The 21,769-nt window shown below is 52.6% G+C and overlaps 1 protein-coding gene across 2 annotated transcripts; it reads left to right on the top strand.

The window, feature by feature from the left end:
• The first annotated feature begins 2,630 nt into the window (after nt 1–2,630).
• MUC4 (mucin 4, cell surface associated) lies at nt 2,631–21,484 on the top strand. Of its 2 annotated transcripts, none has more exons than XM_048864627.2 (13): nt 2,631–2,829; nt 7,493–10,393; nt 11,055–11,159; nt 11,463–11,602; nt 12,457–12,621; nt 13,014–13,169; nt 15,464–15,594; nt 16,334–16,422; nt 17,036–17,215; nt 18,425–18,577; nt 19,265–19,384; nt 20,093–20,137; nt 21,226–21,484. In XM_048864627.2, exons 1-13 carry the CDS (start codon nt 2,769–2,771, stop codon nt 21,228–21,230), a joined length of 4,251 nt encoding a protein of 1,416 aa, XP_048720584.2. In that variant the 5' UTR covers nt 2,631–2,768; the 3' UTR covers nt 21,231–21,484. The 2 variants fall into 2 exon arrangements, with proteins under 2 accessions (XP_048720584.2, XP_048720583.2); XM_048864626.2 differs by having other exon boundaries at nt 11,052–11,159.
• The last annotated feature ends 285 nt before the right edge of the window (nt 21,485–21,769 follow it).

Below are 21,769 nucleotides of genomic sequence, written 5' to 3'. Positions count from 1 at the left end.
AGCATTGGGCTGATGCCAAGATTGGAAAATTCCAGTCTCAAAGGAGCACGAAAAATGTATGCACTACTAAAAAGAATGGAAGCTGGAATTCAATCTTACTGGTACCAGATCTTTTTCCATCCCTCATTAACCTTGCATGATTCTAAACTGATATCAGCTCACTGTGACATTTGTCTATATGTCCATTCATAAGCCATTTCCCCATTATCACCTGTGTCAGATTTCATATGCTGGTAACATGTGGCCCTTTCCTAGCTTTGCAAATGGGTTTGAATTGCTCTTGGCATTTGTTCCAAGTGAGCGGAGAGCCCTTAATGATTTGCAATCTGTGACCCCATCAGCAATGCTAATGGACCGCTCCGGCACTGGTGGAAGTAGTGTGTTTATACTACCAGCTCTCATCAACCGTGATGTGACTTCACTTGGCATTTCCCTTCCAAGTGCTGCGGGTTTCAGGGCAGCTGGCCAGCCGATTGGGTGATGCTCGACTCTAGGGACAACCTAAGGCACTGCTCCCCGGCAGACTGTCCTGGGACACAACGTACTAATTGTTTGTTGCTTACAACACTAGTAATGACACCTAGCAGCAATCACTTTGGGCGCTTGGAGGTATTTACGGCTAGGAAATGCATCTAATCTCTTACGACAGTAAATGATACTTCGATACTCTGCATTTACACGCCTTTCGTCCAAGGATCTCAAAGCACCTTACAAATGGGGGCTAAGTAGCATTACTCTGTTTATTTGTGGGGGAAACTGAGGCACAGAGCGGTTATGTGACATAATAGAGAGTCGGTGCCCCTACTGGGGAATCAAATTCAGGTCTGATTCCTCTCTAGCCCTCTCTTCTCCTCCTGCCTCTCCCAACAAGCCCCAGGAAACCTCTCCTTATCTTAGATGTCTTCTCAGGTGGCGGTGACAATGTTGACCGGCTCCTGACTTCTCCTGCAGTCTCTAGGCGCTGGGTTGCGCCTCTTTGGGTGTTGGGTGAGTTCACCGGTGTTGCGAGCTGCTGTGAAGTCTGAATGGGTTTTTGAGGCAAACATTTTGAGGCAAACAGCTATAGTGCTGTGCTGGGTGTGTTTGCCATGCCCCCATTCATCAGACCCTGTGGTTCACAGCGCTAGGGCTCCTCATGTAGGGGGCTGAATGGTGGTACCTGGTGATCACAGGCATGGCACCTATGTTTTATTTTTGCACGGGTGTCTGGTAATTTCATCTCCTCCGAGGGTTTGCTGTGTGGTGTCCCTTATATCCTTGGCTTGCTGCCCCTTGGTGACAGGCATGGTGGTTGCTAGGTGTGAATTCAGAGCGTGGGGAGCGGTGTAATGTAGTGGGTATGGAAATGGATTGAGAGCCAGAAGAGCTGGATTGGATTCATGCCTCAACACTGGCACCATCAGGGACATTTGGTGCGCCTCTCTGGGAGTGTTGGGTTCAAATCCCACTTCTACCAGCATGTTTCATTAGCGATAAGTGATGCAGCGAGCAGGCAGAGTTATAGGAAAAGGATCTTCATTGAGCCGATGTGGAGGCCAGTGGTACGTGCCAAGAAGCCTGTGTTTATCTAATAGCAGCCTGGTTCAGCTTGTACCCTCTGAACTCCAAGTGCTGCACCAGAGTTGGGCCCCCCTGGAGCCTGATCCTCTTTCTCCAGTTCCTCTCTTCATGCTAAAGTCACAGGGAAAATACCTTCTCCAGAAGGGCCCCAGTGATTCCTCCCTGGTGGAGGGAGTGAACTGCCCCAAAGGCAGGTGTCCCCCACCCCATTTGAACGCTGGACCACTGTAGCATGTCGTTATGGTAGGAAGGAGCCAGAACCCCACCGGCTGCATGTGATGCATAGCACAGTTCAGAGCAGACTCTCTCCAGAGCCCAGCAGCCTCAGCTAGACCTTGTATGTAAAGAGTGGTACTTGCTGGTGGGTTAGTTTTCCCTGGCCACCATAGACCTTGGCCCAGATTCACAAAGGTATTTAGGTAGCTAACTCCCATTGAAACCAATGGGCGTTAAGCTCCTAACTAGCTTTGCCTCTGGCCCATGTTCTAAACTGGGTCCTGTGGCCCTACTATTGATTTGAGCCTGGTTAGACACCCCCTACTCCCAGGGGCAGCTCCTCGTGGGGGGAGGTTGGAGGCGCAGGGCTTTCATACCTGTCTCTGATGCAGAAAAGGGGGTGAGCGGGCTGGTGGCAGGCAGAATTTCAACCAGCCCCCCAGGGTCTGTCTCTTCCCTTACATCCCCTTCCCAGTGTTCAGGGCCCCTAAACGGCCACCCAGGGCACCACGCCCCCGCCAGTCATGTTCTCCTGCGGTGTCCGCAGTCGCCCGTTGGGTAGCATGGGCACCCCTGGTATGCTTCTCAGCCCTGTGTGGTAGGGACCCAGGCGGGAACTCAAAGCCAAGTGCTGACGCTCGGACACTTCACTTTATTGCCGGGCACTCATGTGAGAGCGACAGGAATGTGTGTTCTCAGGGGCTGGCCAGGAACATGTACAGTAACAGGAAGCTATTGGGGAGGGGGTTTTCGGGTGGGGGTGGTGTGGGGGAAGAACATGAGGGGGCACAGGGTGTGATGCAATCATTGCAGCCCGCCTTCTTTTGTCAGCCCCTATAAGTAGCCGTGGGCGGGAGCCAGGGGATTGCACCTGTTTCATTCCAGCTCCCGGAGGACAGAGGGAGGAGACCTGCATCTCCCATTAGCTACCTTTTCCCTAGCACACTTCTCCGCCTTCGCAGATCGTACTTGTTGGCGCGCTTCACTGAGACATGGGGATGTGGAGACCAATCCCCTGGACCTTCTTAGGCTGCTGGGTGTGGATTCTACACAGTAAGTCCTGCGTTTTGCTCACTCGTATGTGTTACTGTAAACTGGATCAAGCTGCTGACACAAGCTCGCCCGGCCTCAGAGACAGGGAGGCTCAGAGGCAGAGATTGTAAGAGACTATGGCCTCTTGGTAATGTCTGAAGCTTTATTAACAGTACTCCTGCACTTTTATACCACAGTCTTTCATGAGAGGGGAGACAACTGCTTTACACAGGTAGGTCTCCTGATAGCTGGGGAAACTGAGCCAGGGAGAGTTGAGAATAGAACTTGGGCCTGATCCTGAGATCTGCTGGTCATTTCCTCCAAGGTGCTGAGAACACAGGAGTTAAGGCAGCTCCCTAGTTTGCAGGCGCTGTGCAGCATCTTGCAGGATCAAGCCCAAGAAGAGGGTGAATTAACCTGTTCTCCTTAAAAATGGCATTTGGTCCCAGGTGTTTCTCTGTAAACCCAATGCATTACAGAGGCGTTCTTTGACTGTATGCCAAAGATTTCTGGCAACAAGTTTGTGCTTTGATAAATCAGCCCCACCTCCCCAACCAGAGGGAAATATGCAAGAAGGTACAAATGACAGGCACAGTAATACCCATGTGTTGCCCTTTGCAGAGAAGCTTCCATCAGAGGATGTGAAAGTACTTGACAAACGCGGGGATGTGTTGTTGTTCCCATTTGACAGCTAGGGAAACTGAGCTAGGGTAAGTCCCATAATGTCCTTCTCAAAGAACATAAGAACGGCCATACTGGGTCAGACCAAAGTTCCATCTAGCTCAGTATCCTGTCTTCGGACAGTGGCCAGTGCCAGGTGCTCCAGAGGCAATGAACAGAACAGGTAAACATCAAGTGGTCCATCCCCTGTCTCCCATTCCCAGCTTCTGGCAAACAGAGGCTAGGGACACCATCCCTGCCCATCCTGGCTAATAGCCATTGATGGACCTATCCTCCATGAATCTATCTGACTCCCTTTTGAACCCTGTTATAGTCTTGGCATTCACAACACCCTCTGGCAAGGAGTTCCAGAGGTTGACAGTGCATTGCGTGAAAAAATCCTTTTTGTGTTTGTTTTAAATCTGCTACCTATTCATTTCATTTGGCGGCTCCTTGTTCTTGTATTATGAGAAGGAGTAAATAACACTTCCTTATTTACTTTCTCTATACCACCCATGATTTTGTAGACCTTTATCATATCCCCCCTTAGTCGTCTCTTTTCCAAGCTGAAAAGTCCCAGTCTTATTAATCTCTCCTCATAGGGAAGCCGTTCTATACCCCTAATCATTTTTGTTGCCCTTTTCTGAACCTTTTCCAATTCCAATATACCTTTTTTGAGATGGGGCGACCACATCTGCACGCAGTATTCAAGATGTGGGCGTACCCTGGATTTATATAGAGGCAACATGATATTTTCTGTCCTATTATCTATCCCTTTCTTGATGAGTCCCAATATTCTGTTTGCTTTTTTGACTGTAAACACCCCGTCTTCTTGTGTTAACGGGAGCGGCATTGCACTGCTCTGCAGCTTCCTACGTCAGGATGTTCCATCCTGTTACAGATACAGTCTGAGCCTTCCTTAGAGACACTCGCTAGCATCTCTGGAATGCGTTGCGTCCCGTCTTGTCGTCAGTGGCACTGATGCTTGGGGCCACGAGCTTTGAAGCCCTGAGTTCCAGATGTATCATCTCAACGCAGCGGCTCTGGTGTGCCTGGAGCAGGCTGGAATATGGGCAGTCATTGCGAACTGACTGGGTCGCTGCGCGTGCTGGAAATGCACTAGGCCTGCAGAAACATAGCGCCTCCCCCTAATGAACCCGGCGGCTGCAGATAAAATAAGCAAAAAGGGGGTTTTAAAAATGCCTCCTGCCACTAAACATTCCTGCACATAGAATCACAGACTTTAAGGTCAGAAGGGACCATTATGGTCGTCTAGTCTGACCCCCTGCACATCGCAGGCCACAGAATCTCACCCACCCACTCCTGTAACAAACCCCTAACCTGAGCTATTGAAGTCCTCAACTCATAGTTTAAAGACTTCAAGGTGCAGAGAATCCTCCAGCAAGTGACCTGTGCCCCACGCTGCAGAGGAAGGCAAAAAAACCCCAGGGCCTCTGCCAATCTGCCCTGGAGGAAAATTCCTCCCCGATGCCAAATATAGTGATCAGCTGAACCCTGAGCATGTGGGCAAGACTCACCAGCCAGACACCCAGGAAAGAATTCTCTGTAGTAACTCAGATCCCACCCTATCTAACATCCCATCACAGGCCACTGGGCATATTTACCGCTAATAGTTGAAGATCAATTACTTGCCAAAATTAGGCTATCCCATCATACCATCTCCTCCATAAACTTATCAAGCTTAGTCTTGAAGCCAGATAGGTCTTTTGCCCCCATTGCTCCCCTTGGAAGGCTGTTCCAGAACTTCACTCCTCTGATGGTTAGAAACCTTCATCTAATTTCAAGTCTATAAACTTCCTGATGGCCAGTTTATATCCATTTGTTCTTGTGTCCACATAGGTACTGAGCTTAAATAATAATGCACATAAAATCTCCCCTCCACCCAAATAAATAAGCCGTGTGCTGCAGTTTACCTGTTGGTTACCCTGTGAACCAAGGGGCACGCCTGGGTCTGGGGTGGGGTGGGTGGGGGCAAAGTGCTACTCAGCATGGCTAAGGGCAGCAGGATCAGGATCTAGCAACCTGGCTTTTAACAGCTGTTAGGCAGGACGGCATCTGGCATTCTCCCCAGGAGCCTCGATTGCAGGGTCCCTGTCGTAGGCTCCCGGGTGGCTGCCTGGTCACAGCAATGGCACTGGCCGCCTAGAGAGGCACCCATATCCCACTGTGGGTCCCCTAGAAATTTGCCTATAGGGGACATAGCATCGAGAGCGTTCCCTGAAGGGGGCCCTCCGTGGTGTGTCCCATCCCGGCACCCTCAGGCAGCTGCTCACAGCTGCCAATGATTCTGGGACAGAGATACCCCCCCACTCCCCCCGGCTCTCCCTACCCACCCACACATTCCACCTCCCTGCCCCAGGTCCCCTCCGAACCCCCAGTCCTATCTACCGTTTGTCTGCTGGAGTGCCAGCTTTTGTCCTACCCCATGTCACCTTCTGCCCCTCGGAACTGTACCCATCGAAAGGCTTAGAGGGTGGCACGGTGCTGGGGGCCTGGATGTTAATGATCTAGGTGGGGCTACGCAGGGCAGTGCTCTGGCTGGCGTACAAGCAGCGTGGCATCAGTTATGCAAATGAGCGACTATGTATTCAGCACCTCGCTCCATCCGCACCCTGCATGCTCCTTCCGCCTGAACAGATCCACCTACGCGAGGAGTCTGGTTGCACCATGACCAGTCAATAGACTAGCCACACAATACCTCTGCCCAGCTGCTTGGAAAATGCCCCCGTCCTGTACTAACCTCTGCAGGAGTGACTGGCTTTCTCACCCCTTGCAAGTCAACTTCCCTAAAACATCTAGCTGACGGCAGCGCCCAGCCTTCTCCTCACCCCCCTGAAATCATCCCCCTCTTAAAATACCTGAGAGATTGAAGCACATATTCAGACTCCTGGAGGACCAAAGATACCCTGGGTTGGCTTCTCAGCCCCTTTTGCTCCCTTTACATCACTCAGGTGGGGTAAAGGGAATGTGTAACAGGCCACAAGTCCTCTGCTGGGTGGGGGAGTCTCTGGTAGGTGTAGAGCCAGCGTAGCCAACTCCTTCTCCTCCCTCTCCACAGCCCCCGGTGCAGGAGAAGGTGAGGGGGAGTGACCATAACTCTCTGGCTAGTCCCAGCTGGTACGTGGTTCCCTGGGACTGTTCTGCGCTAAGATGCACCTTGGATCAGGCTGAGACTCAGGGAGTCCCCCAGTTCTGCTACCCCCAGTGTAAGGTGGACAAAACAGGGAACTTGGCCTCCTGAGTGTTTTGGGAAAACAGCTGTTCCAGTCTGGGCTCCATCCTTGCAGTGAAGTTTGCCCCAAATTTGGCTTAGGGTAAGCAAGGTAACATGGGTGATAAGGGTCATATTTTGAAGGCTTTATACAGCACTTTCCTGCACTGTAAAGACATTAACTAATCGGTCCTCACAGCATCCCTCTGAGCTGGCTGTCACTATTTTGCTCTGACAGAGAGGGAAACTGAGGCACACAACTAGTGGTTGATGGCCTGCTTTTCCAAGGGGGTGGCCACCCTCAGCTTGCCAGCAGCAGCAAAGCAAGGAACTGAACCCAGGAGTTCAGGCAATTCGGGGAGGCTGCCATGCTCGCTCTGCTGCTCAAAACCAGCAGGCTGCCCCCCCAAGGTGTCAGAATGGCGTTGCCAAGATGCCATTTGCTCATAGAAGAATGTGCCAGGCCAGGCCCATTTTTAGTAATCCTGGGGGTGGATTACCCTGGGGGGTGCGCAAAAGCCTGAAAACACAGGAAACCAATGGCAAATGTGTGACCTGCTGCCCCTGAGGGAGAAAGCACCTTATGTGGATTCCTTACCTGGCAAACGGAAGTCTAATTGAATTAGCATTGATGCCCGCTCAGTGTCTGAGCCCTTTCCCGGGTGCGCCAAAAGAACCCTGTTCTGTAGCATTGTCCTGCACAGAGAAGCAGTGAGTCGTTTGTGAACCAAGCTGGATTTATAACCAAGCTGCTTCTTAGAATTGCTTACGCCTTTGTTTCATCTCCTCCAGCCTGCGCAGATCCGGGGCCCACCTCTGCTGTCCCAGCTCCTCCAGAGAATGAGCTCACCCCTGGAGCCGGGTCTCCCCCAATGGCGGAGCGCGGTTTGCTCCGTGCTGCAAGCCTGGCAGCCCCGGAGACAGCAATCACCTCGGCAGCACAAGCTCCTCTGTCCCTGTCCGACATGGCGGCCAACGCCGGCGTGACCACGTTGCCTGGAGAAAGCGCCATTTCAAGCGGCCACGCCAGCGAAGCCGGCTCCTCCTTTCCGGCAGAGGTAGCAACAGCTAGTTTGGTGTCAGCGGTGAATGGGGACAATGTAAATTCTGCCCCTGAAACAGTGTCTTCCCCGCCAGAGCCAGGGGCCAGCGGAAGTGAAGCAGCCGAGATCCCGACAGAAGAAGCAGAGACTTCAGCGAGGGCGACAAACCCTTCGCACGCCTCTTCAGAAAACGGGACAGTTGCCACGACTCCAGCAGGAGAAGCAGCCATCACGTTGGCCTTCTTCTACTCCAGCCCAACAGACCCTCACCCGACCCTCTTCTTACCTGCCGAGCTGGAGGTAACGAGATCCGTTCCTGGCGCGCTCCCCAGTGTCACCACCTCCTCTTCTCTCTCTGCAGCTGCTGAGAACGGGAGAGCCACACCCGGCACTGGAGGGGGACCAGAGGACTTGGCATCCACTGGCACTGCTGTGTCCAGTGGAAGGCCTCTTTCTCCATCGGTGGGAGAGACGGAGTCAACTCGTGCAGCGTTCCAGTCTCCTGCCGCCCCTGCTGCTAAGGCCTTCGTTTCAGAGACCGAAAGCCCAGGGCATGATGGAGCTAGTGCTCCGGCATCCCCAGATCCACCGTCAGAGAGCAAGACAGGACAAGGAACATCTGCACCGGCAGGGGAAACATCCCCACCTGCCTTTGTAGCCGGGAGGGAAGAGGTTGGGTCATTAGGACCCGCAGAGACTGAGAGAGAGGGGCTCCCCCGAAGGGCGTTTTCTAGCATTACTGGTTCTGCTCACCCGGCTTCAGAGAGCGAGAGAGTTACTGCCCCTGCAGCTCCGGAAGGAAGAGAGGAAACCCCAATATCTGTGATTGATACCCAGAGCCAACCAAATCCCTTGCCCTCTGACGCAGAGCAGAGTCTGGCTAACACAGAGGAGCTACCTACGGGAGATCCGGGGGCTTTGTCCAGTGCCAGAACTTCCCCTCATTCCTTTCTAGAGCCTGGGACGGTGACAGCCATACCTACGCCATCGGGAGAAACGGCCCCGTCTGCCATCCCAGCTCCCAGTGACATCCCTGCCGAGCCGTCCATTTCAGAGAGTGAAAGTACAGGATCCTCCTGGGCTGGATTCTCTGGTGCTCCCAGTTCTCCACAGGCCCCTCCAGACGCTGCAGTAGGGACAGCCCCTGTTGCTGCTGGGGCAGGAGAGGAACTGGCAAACTCTGCCCAGCCTAGTGTGAAGGGAACACCCCTTGCTCCATCAGTCCTGGAGTCTGCGTCACCCGCTGCAGCAGCCAAAGGTCCTGCGGGAGTAAATGTTTCTGGAGGCTTTGCCAGTGGGGTAGCTGCACCCTCCAGTGCAGAGCTAGCAGCCAATAGGTCAGCGAACGAGGCAGCCACAACATCTCACGCTGGCACCTGGAGTGAAAGAGATCCCTCGCCCCGGGGCGCAGAGCCAAATCCAGCTCCCATGGGCGAGCTGCCAACCGGAGAACCCAGAGCGTTGGCTATGGATTCTCCTCAGCCATCCTCGGCTCGGGAGACAGCCCTGGCCCCGGCACCCTCAGAAAACGGAGAGGATATGGCTAGTCCTGTATCTGTGGCGCATGGAGAAACCCCGATTTCCAACCCCTATCTCCAGAGTGTGACAAATCCCTCACCCTCCGTCCCAGAGCTGAGTCCCGGGGACGCAGCAGAGCTGCCTTCAGGAGAAACAGCAGCCGTGGCCAAAGCCGAAGCTTCCCCTCGTGCGCCCTTAGGATACGGGACCATGCCAGGCAGACTCACTCCATCGGGAGGAACGTCCCCACCTGCCTTTGCATCTCCCAGCGGAGCCCTGGCTGAGCCGGAAACGACGGGCGATGCAACAAACGGATTGTCCGGTGCCCTCAGGGCTCCCTGTCCAGCCCCCACAAGGGAGACGTCGGCAGCCAGCGAGGGAACGTCCGCGCCCGTCTTTGTAGTGCTTGGGGACCCGGCCTCTCTCCCCTCCATCTCACACTCACCGGGAGGCCCCAGCGCCATGGGTTCTGCTCCTCTGTCTTCAGCTGGCGAGAGAGAAGGAAGGGGAGACGCGGCTGCAGGCAACGAGGAAACCACCACCTCTAACCCCGATGGCCAGCCTGCGGAGGCGAGTCCAGCAAGCAGGGCAGAGCTGCCCCCGGGAGAAGGAGGTGTCTCGGCCAATGCTGAGACCTCCCCATATTCACCCTCAGGAGATGGGGGAGCCACAGGAATACACGCCCCGTCAGGGGAAACATCCCCAGCTGCCTTTGCCTCTCCCGGTGAAACCGCTGCTGGGCCCTCAGCTCCAGAGGCTGCACGGCCAGATCCTTTGTTTTCTAGTGCCCCGGTGCCCATCCCTGCCTCTCCTGAGGGGCCGACAGTAACTGGGCCCGCTGGCGTTACGAAAGAAGCAGCCGTCTCTGCCAGTGACTCAGGAGTCCCTGCAGCATTACCAGGACTGGAGGCACGTACCGGGCAATCGCTAATGACGCTACGCCTGGCCACCTCTCGTGCTCCCTCTGCCACGGGATCCCACTCCCCTTCCCTCCATGCGGAGAAGGGGAAAATGCCCCCAGAACGGGGGGCTAACCTGGGTTCGGCTGGTGCACCGCAGGTGCCAGCTGCCACCACTCCAGCACTCTCCAGAGGACGGGCAGAGACACTGTTCCCCTTCTTGGGAACAACAGGTATGTCACGCACTGATAACTAGTGTCCCCAGATGGGTTCATTTCAGGCAGTAGCACGTCGTGGGTCTCCCGAGCTCAGGTCTGGGGCACGTGGGGAGACCTGGTTTCCTGGGCAGTGTGGGACAGGGGCCCCCGGGATGGCAGGTGGCCAGGGTGGAAGCCATGTTGGTTTTGTGGAGCTCAGTTATGGAGGGTTACTTAGTGTCTTCTGTGAAAGCCCCAGGTCCTAAATGGAAGTGAGGAATTCAGCGCTTGTGATAGGAGCCTCATAATATTTACTCACGTCTTTGATCTGTACTTTATTTGTGCCTAGCACCTCGGAAACAATGGCCGATACCCCACTAGGCCTCTCCCTGTCAATGCAGGTTTGGGTAAAGCCTTGATCTCCGAATACTTTCACAGCCTGCTTTCCAACCTAGCCTTTCCCTTTTCGCTGCTGGCCCAAATAACAGAGTGCTGCTGAGGCTAGTTATGTATTTGACCATCTGGCCACGTGTCAGGTAGTCGAACACCTAAGTTATATCATTTGTGCCTGTAATAAGTTGCAGAGGTGTGAAAACGGGCCGTAAAAACCCGACTTGTGACGTAAACATCGAGGGTTCTGAGTGGCGTGTGATTTCCCCTCCCAACTCCTGAGATATTGCTTTGGTTGTGTCAGCAGCCCTTCGGTCCGATACTAGAGCAGGGTCTGACCAGGAGCGAACAGCGTCTGTTTCAGCTGGGGCCAGAGAAGCCACTACAAGTGGTACAGGACAGTCAGCTACACGTAAGTCACCTACCATGGATTTCTGAGCAAGAGACAGATTTCTGCAACCGAACACGACCTCCACTGTCCCTCTGATGATTTACCCCCATACAATAACGCCTGCTGCTCTGCGGCTGACTCATTGCAGCATCGGGGTCCCCTCGGACCCGAATCCTATGGTCTAAGGAACCCGCCTTAATTCCACGCTGCTTCCCCTGCTCAAACCAGGTCTTTTGGTCCCCTGCCATCTGCTCAGTCCCTTTGATATTTGAAAATCTTCAGTGAGTGAACTAAAGGAAGCTGCTTGTAATCATTGTGTTTTAGTTACAGCTGTGCCACTGTATCCGTATGGAGCAAAGGAAACCGATAAGCAATTCGTGGAAAGAAGAATGGATTTTAACTCCCCTGTGTTCAAACCCGAGATTGGGTTCCCACTTGGGAAAACGCTGCGTGATTCCCTATACGTGAGTCTAAATGAGATGTGCACTTGGCCAGTCCTTTGGAAACGGACAAAGATCTATTGGAACTGGCACAGTGTATTAAGATTTTAGCTGGTCGGGGATAAATGTGGGGTTTGTTTCTTCATTTTCAACAAATGTGGATTAATTTTTGTAGAAATAAAAATCATTTTTATTGGTGGTTGGAAAAACTATTCCTTGGATTTTATCTCCCATGTCTGGGCCAGGGGTGTTTTCATGGGATTTAGAGGATTTATTAAGATCAGAGTCACTTTCTAATTAAAAAAAAAAAGTTTTGCAATGAAGCAGTAAAAAATTAAACTATAGTGGGGGCTCCCTTTTCCCCCAGTGCCTGCACGGCATCTGGCTCAGTGCGGGCCTGGCCGGTGACTGGATCTGCTAGGCACTTCAGCAATATAAACAGCGGTAATAATGATCGAATACACACTTCAGTTAGGTCTGATCCCCAAATCCCCTAAAGTCAACGGGCGTCTTTCTATTGACTTCAGTGGACTCTGCAGCAAGCCCATAACTCTCTGTCTACACAGCAAAGGAAAACCCGCAGCTGGCCTGTGCCAGCCGACTTGGGCTCATGGGGCTGTTCCATTGCTGTGTAGATGTCTGGGCTTGGGCTGGAGCCTGAGCTCTGGGAACCTCCCACCTTGCAGAGTCCTAGAGCCCAGGCTCCAGATGGCTACCCAGCAGTGAAGCAGCCCCGCAGCCCAAGCCCTGCGAGCCGGCGTCGGCAGGCACAGGCCAGCTGCGGGTGTCTCGTGGCTGTGGAGACAGACCCTGTGCCTCGTTAGGCATTATTTCATCTCTCCCGTGAAGGAGCTAATGTAAGCAATACTGTCGTTTAGTTTACAGACAATGGACAAATCATTTTCCCAGCCTCGGACAGTGACGTGTTCCCGTCTCCAAACCCACCTCCCGGAGGATTTACTGGCCATGAGAAAGTACCAATGGTCGCTGTGTTTTGGGCTAACGCGGATTTCTCCGAAGGCGTTGGCACCATGTTTTACCAGGTCAGTTTTTACACGTGGTGAGGCCCAGCGAGACGTGCTCAACGGCAGGCTCAGTTAGGCTGCCCTTCTTCGCATTATGCAGCATATGATTTAGCAAGTCGTTGGATAGCCTGCCGCCGTGGAGATGACCGAGCAGTGGGGTTTACAGGCCTTGCCAGATTCAGCAGTTCCTGCTGGTCCCCTAACGTCTGAGTCCATCCTCACTCGGCATGAAATTCGCCCCTTTGCAGAGGGTCTGCGTAAGGCCTAAGCATCGTTTAAGTCCTTAGTCAATGGGAGGAATGCATGAGTGAGCCGGGGGGTTCCGGTCGCCTTTGATACCTTCGCATGCCTAATGCTAGTTCTGCACTTCCCTGCCCTGGAGGTGTAACATACCTGTGCAAAACCCACAGGAGTTTGTTACTCTGGATTCTGCCGAACACCCGTTTGTCCAAGACGTGGAGGCCAAGATTCGGCGATACCTGAAGACTTCGTACTCTGCAAAATGGACCCTTAAGATCACCTGGGAGAAGGCCCCGGCCTTTCCAGCACGGCAGCCTGTCACTCGGGTAAGTGGCCACATGGGCTTCAGGAAGCTATTGTCAAAGTGGCTTCCTGCCCCGTACCTCCCAGTCTTGGTCAGGCCTAGGCTGCTGCATTGTGTCTGTGTCCTGTGATACACGAGGCATATTTAGACACCCCCGGCAGCTTTTCTCAAGAGCGCTGTTACTTCTGGATTGGTCTGGATCGATTTCCAAATGTTCTGGGGAACTTCTATGGGAGGAAGGACGATTCAGTGATTAGGATGCTAGTCTGGGACTCGGAAAAGTTGGGTTCAGTTTACTGCTCCACTACACAGGTCCCATGTGACCTTGGGCAAGTCCCTGTCTCTCTGTGCCTCAGTTTCCCATGTGTAAAATGGGACAGTACCTACATTAAACACTGTGAAGTGCTCAGATGCTCGTGACGAGGGCCAGATGACCTACGATAGACTGAGTTTGTGAACTTAGAGCGGGCATGAATTCAGAACCCATGGTACCATTACTCCTGTGCACTCGTTGGGAGAAGCAAGTTAACTTTTGAGTGTTTCACTTGAACATTTATCAAAGATAAATTCACCCCATGCATGAGACCTATGCAAAAGAGGGCTTAGGTGGGTCTCTAGATAAAGCTCCCTATGCTCACTTTTCATTGAGACACCCTAAGTAATATAATCTTTCTGTTTGTTACATGTTCAATTGCGTATGGAGCTGATCAAAAACTATCACATGTTGAAACCAATTTTTAAGTTTTTTGTTTCAAACCCTTTGAAATAAGCCCGTTTTTTGGTGATCTGGAATTATTTTTCAAAATATATTTTCAATTTGGCATTTATACACATTTTTATTGGAAACCTTTTCAAAGTGGTTATGGGAAGCTTTGCTTGACCAAAAGAGCTATTTTCAGTAAATTAAAGTGTTTGACAATTTTAATAACATTTTTGATAAAACCTTAGACCTAAAATGTCACAACGCTTGTTAGAGAGCTTATTCCTTCACTCTCCCACTTCCCTGTCCTTCTCACATGAACAGAGAGCAACAATACCCGAAGTCCAAAGGTGCAAACAATTTGATGTTTATTGGGGTGAACTTCCAGCAACCATGATTCCAGTTTCCTTCCTTAGTGTCCCCCTTCCCCGCTCTGACACCACAGAACCTTACGCCTGTGTCCCTGTTCCCATTTCCCCACCCCCATTCCCTGTTCCCATTTCCCCCTTTAGCAAAACATGATTCCAGTTTCCCCAGCCCCATTCCCTGTTCCCATTCCTGCCCTTAGCCAAACATGACTCCAATTTCCCCACCCCCATTCCCTGTTCCCATTTCCCACCCACCCACTTCCTGATTGACTGCAGACTATATGGTAAAAGCGTGAGTTCTGCTTAGCTATACCTTAACCAATCATTATCTCTGAAATTTAACTAACCAATCCTAACATATTGTTAACATGATTAGCTAACCAATTATATCCCACCACCTTAATTAGTTTACACCCAGCAAAATTAATTATACAGCAGACAGAAACAATCACAGAACCAGACAGAGATTATACAGACAAACAATCGCAAAGTGGGAACTATAATGACAAAACAATACAGAAGTGAGGATTTCACATCCCAGCTATTGATAAGTGAGTTCTTGCCAGGCAGGATGCTATCAAACTACGTTTCCTTTCACATCTTCTAGGCACTTCCCTTTCTCTGGAGGCGATCGGCATTATCAGGACAGGATTGTATCCTAACAGCCCAATAGCACCTTATTTCAATGGGACTAGTTTGGAATGTGAGGAGGTGACCGGTCGCTTCCCAGCTTATGGCTGCCTCTGCTGCTTAGCCAGACGCCTTAGCCTCAGCACAGGGCCTCAGACTATCACCGTAAGAGAAGGCCCTTACACCGGCAGACAGTGATTTTGATTCTTTCTTTTATACCTCTATAACTAGCCAAGTGATAAGAATACACTTAAATTCTTAGAGTACAGGCCTTTACAGACAGGCCTGAATATCTATATCCTAACAATGCTTTCCATGAAAAATAAGAAATGTTGACAATGTTTGGTGGCCAAGTTTGCTTGCCCATTCTTTGGTGGCCTGTGACACTTATTTCGAGAATTACACCTGTTGTTGCTTCCTGTGTCAGGTTTTTATTACTGCCATGCTTTCCGGGAGTTGCACAGATTCACCCTTACGCCCCATTGTCAGAACAGAGAACTCCTCGTTAGCATTAGTGCTGTTTATTGTCTCTCACTGAATAGTGATTTGTACCCCCTCGTTTACACTTTGTGGAACACAGCCCCTTCTTCCTTACCCGCGCACTTTGTGTTTCTCTAGACAAACACATACCAGGCTGTCCTCACCACGGATGGAATCAAGTCTTATGTCCTCATCCTTTACCAAGATGGCGGCATGCAATGGGATTACACCAAGATGGGTTTGACCAATGTGCTGATGGGCTACTCCAGGTGCTGTATGCTCACTCCTCTATGGAGCCATTAATTCGAATCCCAATTACCCTTTTGCAGCTGGGTAACATTGCAACCTCAGAACTACCATAATGTGCCATTGACCGTGCCCTTCTGTCTCCCGAGGGTGTTGTGTAGTTCAAATCCAGGCGACCCCTTTGAAGGCTGAGGATTTACAAATATAACTGAGCATTGGGTGTCTTGTGAACTTTGGACTGATCACAATTAAGGGATCTGTCCATTGCTTTGCTGGCAAGTTAATGAATGAGAGAGTCACTCCCGGCTGTCTCTCTCCAGATCCAGAGACCAGCACAGGCTTTCAGTCTTTTAGTCTAGATGAAGCCAAACAAGTCCAATACGACTCAAAGTCAAGTTCCCCTGGGAGAAAGCAGAGTGTGTGTGTCTCCTCAGTAACAGGCTACACTCAATGGCGGCAGTTCTCTGCACACTCCGTGAAACCTTAAAAGCAGCCCTACCCCGCCAGCAAAGGCATGGAAGCTTCAGAGCGTTCAGCACCACAGCTGCTTCCTGGCGAGATGGCCATAGGCTCAGCCCTGTGCTCTGTGAGTTGGGGGTGCTTCTCCGTTGATCAGCTGTGTGCCCCCATCCCCCCTGCGTATGAGGTGGGCGATGGGATTGGCAGGCCGGGAGTTGTTCCTAGAGAACTTGCTGGGGCTGGTGTGGAGAAGAACCCTGCTCCTGCCAGGAAGGGTGATGTAGGGTTTGCTTTGTTGTTCAGCGGGGATGGATTTTACCGAAATGATGATCTGACCCGAAGGCCCCCAGCCGCCAAATATCGCCCCGACCAGGTCAGAGGCTACAACACAGGTACGGGCACTGCAGCCAAAGGGTTTCCTTCTGCTGCTGAGTGGAGATAGGCAAAGACTGTGCCGAGGTGAGAGATTCCCAGGTTCTCCCAGACGCTCTGGGTGAACTCCTGGCTCTCTTGAAACCAGGGCAAAACTCCCAGGGCTGTCAGTGGGACCAATCTTTCACGGTGAGTTACTGGTCCCTGATGAACCGCTGAATGGCCACCTGGACGTTCAGCTAACTCCCCAGGAATGCCCCTTGCGCGGTACTGGACCCAGGCAGACATGCCCCTCAGGACTGGCTGCGCCCATGGCCTGTTACTTTGCAAACCGGGGATGATTCCTACGTCCACTCACAGTGACAGTGCCTAGCTGAGAGACCATCCCCAGAGCGACCGCGATGGTGCTTTCAGACTCGGAGCGTGAGTTTCTGGAGCGTTCCAATGGCGACATTCGGAGGCTGTAACAAGGCCCGGGTTACCACCCCATTTCAGAAAATATCACCAGTTAGTCTCCTGTATGGTCAGAGCTGTCCAAGAACTCAGCTTAGTCAAGTCTCTCTCTGCCTGAGCGAGTACAATCTTGCTGTTGACTCAGTAGAAGGCAAAACCTGTTGATTGTTTTTGCCCTAGATCTGCGTGGGCTGTGGATATACAGTCTAGCCAGTCATGTGCGTGTGAACTACAGACTGAGGTGTCTGGCCTGGCTTAGCACCCAGCAAGATCCAGCGGGTTGGAACAAGGATCTGCCGTCCTGCCCTTGCTCTCTGCGACATGGAGCGTTGGATCGGCACTACCGACAGAGCCGAGGAGGTGGGGTATGCTGACAATGCCGGGGCCAGATGGGCCTGTTAGATCTAGTCCTCACCACGCTCTGAGCGAGGTTAGCTCTAACACGGCACCTCCGTTCACTGTGAATGAGATGGACTCATGGCTTCTCCTTACGAGGCTGTTACGGGTTAGTATGGAGAAAGCTCCTGCCCCGCAGAGAGGGCCGGACCTGCTCGTCTCCATAGAGACCCAGCAGCCGAGAAGGGGTGCAATCCCCCCAGTACCTCTTCCCCTGCAATGACAGGGAATTAGTTACGTGGACCCATCCCTCCCTAAGCAATGATCCCAGCTCAGCTCTTGTGGGGAGAGAGAATCCCGGTTCCTGCCAGCGGGAATACAACTCACCATGGGTCCCAAGCCCATTGAGGCCCCAAACTCTGTCCCCTGTAGTTTTGGGCTGTCTTCTCAAGAATGGTGCTTAGCCATTTTATCTCGTTTATCCTCAAAACACCCCTAAGGGCAGGCAAGCATTGGTAATTAACTCTGTACACAGTGGGGAGACTGAGGCACTGCAGGGTCCATGAACCCTCTCTCCTGCTGTGATCTGAGACAGGTAAAAGACAGGCCACACCCAGCCTGTGTGCCCTGCACTCTACCAGGCTACTTTGTCTGGGATTTAGCCTTTGCAGGTGAATTGATACTGTTTGCTCACGTCTCCCCTTTGCGAGCGAAGCATTGCCTAGAGAGGCTTGAAAGAAACAGCAGCAGGAAATTCACCCAGCTCCAACTTCACTCGGTCCCTCTATGTGTTTACACGGTTGTAATTTAATGATTCTGGGGTGTGTCTCCGCCCCGCCCCCCCTTACGTTTGTTGCTGCAGCGTGGGTGGACCCTGGAATCACCACAGCCCGCAGCAGCCACGATGCATAATGAATTGACCCGGGCTGTGATAAGGGGCCGTCAAAGGTCCTGAATGCCCAGTTAGAAACCAGGTATTGCTGGATATCCCCATTGCATGGTGAGCTGGAGAATAAATCCCGACACAAGAGTATGTGAGTTCAGGGGCTCAGAGGAGCTTTGTGGGAACTGGCTTGCTAAGATCCTGAGCCAAAGCCTGCTGAAATCCAGGGGAACCTTTCCATGACTTCACTGGGCTTTGGGTTGGGCTGGAAACCCAGGGGCTGCACTGCCAGGGAGGCCTTTTGTGCTGCACGGCTCCGGGGCTGCCGCGCAACTGGTGGGTTGTTGCAGGTTTGGCGGACGACCGTGTGACGATGCTGTATCCAGCCTCCCCGAACCAATACGGCGCCGGTGTCCGCTGTCTCTACAACAGCCAGAACGAGCTCGTTGACGGGCGGCAGGAGAGATCCTGGAAGGACTCACGCCAAGTGTCCCCCGACCGTGGTAAGCGCGTCTGAGGAGTTTTGGCAACTGGCTCCCCCGTCGTGCAACGGGAACCACGTGGGCTGGGCCTTCCTCAGCTTTTCGGTGATTTTTCCACGGAAATTAAGATTTTTCTTTGACTGTCTGGGTAGCTGTGAGGCCAGTGGGTGCCTGCCCAGTGCAATTCCCAACCTGTTACTAACTGGTCCACACCAAGTGCTGGAGGCACGAGACAGGGCAGACCAGGTTGCAGCGGGATCGGCGTATTACTAATATCAGATCCCGCTAATGAGAATAATGTCACTAAATTGCTCTGAAATATGAGTTCCCGGTGTTTGACATTTTTTCACTCGAAAGGGCTTGGGGTGGAGTTCCTGGGTTAATTAAAATGCCCTCTTGGCTCTACTGGAAGAGTTAGGTGAGCAAAGACTGCAGGATTGGGCCCCCCGCGCTGCGTCACACGGCTGATTCGGCATTTGCCATTGCCCATAAACAAGGCTTATGAACCGTTTTAACTTCTCTGCACATCAGCTTTTGTCAGTTTGTCTGCTAAGGGAGGAGCGACGCGTGGGACCCAATCCAAGAGCCACTGACAGAAATGGGGCGTTTTCTTCACTGACTCCAAGGGGCATCGGATTCTGCCCAGTTTCCTGGCAGATGTTTGTAACTTTTCCCTGCGTAACACTGTGCTGTAATTTCCATCTCCAGATGCAGAGTTAAAGTTGCATGACTGGTGTTGCCGGCAGGCGGGGAGCCCCCAGCTCTGTGCTAAGTACAGTCAGAAGAGACCAAAGATCAGCTGTGCTGGATACAGGCTGCCAAACCAAAGTGAGTTCCTGGAACTGGGACGCAGGGAGTGCACCTGTCATCTGCCAGCTTAGGCGTGATTTTCCTAGGGGCTGGGGGCTGAACGTTAATGCACCTTTGGCCAGTTTAACAACAGCCAGCAGCAAAAGCTAAAAGCACTCCAGAGAATCCGTGCATGGGTCGCTTTCTGTCTCCACCTTTATGTTATTTTCACCCCCTTGTACTGAGTTCTCTGCACACCTGGTGTCAAGATTTCCAAGCAGAACCCACTGGGCCAGGTGAGGATTTTTACAGAATCTGGAGCTGGTTGGCTCTATGGGTCTCAGCTTGTATGGTTGTACTTTGGACATCCATAGGACAGGGGAAAAGGTTGCAGTGAAATGGATCTCTGTGTAGCGGGCCAGCGCCAGGCCTATGCACTACTGAAGTGCCACAGGGAGAAATTTACACAGTGTAAAACTGTTCACGCTCAGTGTTTCATGCCTTCTTCTTGAGCTGGCTACTGTTGAAGCCCGGAGACTAGACTCAATGGGTCACTGCTCAGAGCCAGTATAGCAAGTCATATGCTTCTTGGTAAAAGCTCTGATTTCTCCTGCACTGATCATGTTATTAGACCAGGATCCCAGCTTGTTAATAAGCTGTCACAATCGGAGGATGCTAGACTCAAGTGAGAGTAAAGAACAACACAATGCCAGCCCACACCATTTCCTCTCTTTCTTTCTCCAACAGCAAGGTCCTCAGAAGAGGCAGAGAGCTATTCCGAGGAAGGAAGAGGTGAGCACACTGGGCGGGGCCGGGCTTTGCGTTCCTTCCTGCACCCTGGTCCCCTGGCCCGAGAACTTTCTTACTAGCTGAAAGCAGGCAGAGCAGCTCGGAGAACTGGGGAGCTCCAGCAGCAGGCAGACGTGGAGGAGCTGATTTGTCCAGGGTGCTGAGCACCTGCAGCACCAGTGAAAGCCAACGGGAGCTGCGGGTGCTGAGTGCAGGGACTGGATTCCTGCAGTGCCCCACCAGGGCCTTTGTTGTTTTATGGGGCTTCCAGCCCCAAGGTGTGCAGGGAGCAAGGGACCCTCAGCGGAGGGAGCTGCATTTCCTCAGAGCAGAGGATCTGTCGGTATAAATGTGCCTGGTCGGTTTTGCGAGGGGGGCAGTAAGTGAGCAATTTGTGTGGATCCTAACTGTGCTGCCCCATCGGTGGTAGCTCACTAGCCTTGTTCCCTGGCAGCTGTGGTCATTGCTTTCGCATCCTGGGCTCTGGCTTTTGTGATACACTCCCCAGGGGCTGGGCCTGGGGCTAACGCCCGTTGAAATCAATAGGAGTGATGCACCTAAAGAAGCTGGATCTTTCAAGATCCGGGCCTGGTTCATTCTCTCCAATGCGTTTGCCATGGCCAGGGAGACAAAGAGCCGACAGCTGTCCCGTGTTATTGCACGATCCTCTCATTTTCATCAACTCCCCCCCCCCCCCTTGGCGAGAGGAAACGCGGGTCGCGCTGATTTCACTCGCGCTGGGACGGGCGTCGCTAGTCATGTACGATTTCTGTGGGGTTTGTTCACTGACTGGTCTGCAGCTTGGAAGCCTGCCAGGATTGTCCTGGCATGAGCAGGACAAATTTTCGCACATGGGTGTTGTTCTGCAAGCCGGGTAGCGAATGTCCCATTTCAGCCACCTCCGTGCTGCTGCAGGTGTGGGTCTAGGCTCGCTACGTGAAGGCAGTTATGCCATGGGCCAATGTCCGACACTTCAAGCTAGGTCCCGCCATCTTCATTTCAGGCCTTCCAGTAAACGACGGTTAGGTACGCCTGCTGGTGGTGTTGTTTCTTTAGCAGAAGCCCCTGGCGCTTCTTTTTATTCGTTACAGATTGAGACTCCATCTGCTCCAGGCCTTTGGCTGTTCTCCACGGCCACCCTCGCCCCTGCTTCGCTAAATGGGACCAGTAAAGAACCCGTAACACGATGTGAGATCTCCTCCGTGGAGTGTAGGGCTGAAGCGTTCCCGATTCGCAGAGCTGGTGGGATGCTCTGGGGGGGAAATCCGGCAGGTTTTGTAAGAGGGCGTCCGTGTTACCCAAAGAGCAATTCCTCTTTGCAAATAAAGACTTGGAAGAGTATTCGCACCAGTGACCGTGTGCCAGCAGTGTGCTCGGAACACGCAGTCCGACCTGGTGGTGGCCAGAACGCCGACCATCGGGGTATTCGAGCACCAGCGTAGGGGGTCACCCGGGCCCGTGCCCATGGCTGGGGAACCTGCTACGGGGGGAGGTCGCTGGTGCGCTGTGGAATGCTTTTCTCTGTGGTGGATCACCACTGAACAGCGTTTCAAAGGGAGTGAAAGGAAGAGCGAGAGGGGGGCTGCTGGCTGCAAAAGGAGGGAGCTGCAAGCAGAAGGGAAGGAACCACAAAGC

Source organism: Caretta caretta, chromosome 9 (genome assembly GCF_965140235.1).
Source record: "Caretta caretta isolate rCarCar2 chromosome 9, rCarCar1.hap1, whole genome shotgun sequence".
In the NCBI taxonomy this organism is placed as follows: domain Eukaryota; kingdom Metazoa; phylum Chordata; order Testudines; family Cheloniidae; genus Caretta; species Caretta caretta.
Note: the sequence above shows the minus strand (reverse complement) of the source record. Positions and strands in the feature narration are given on the sequence as shown.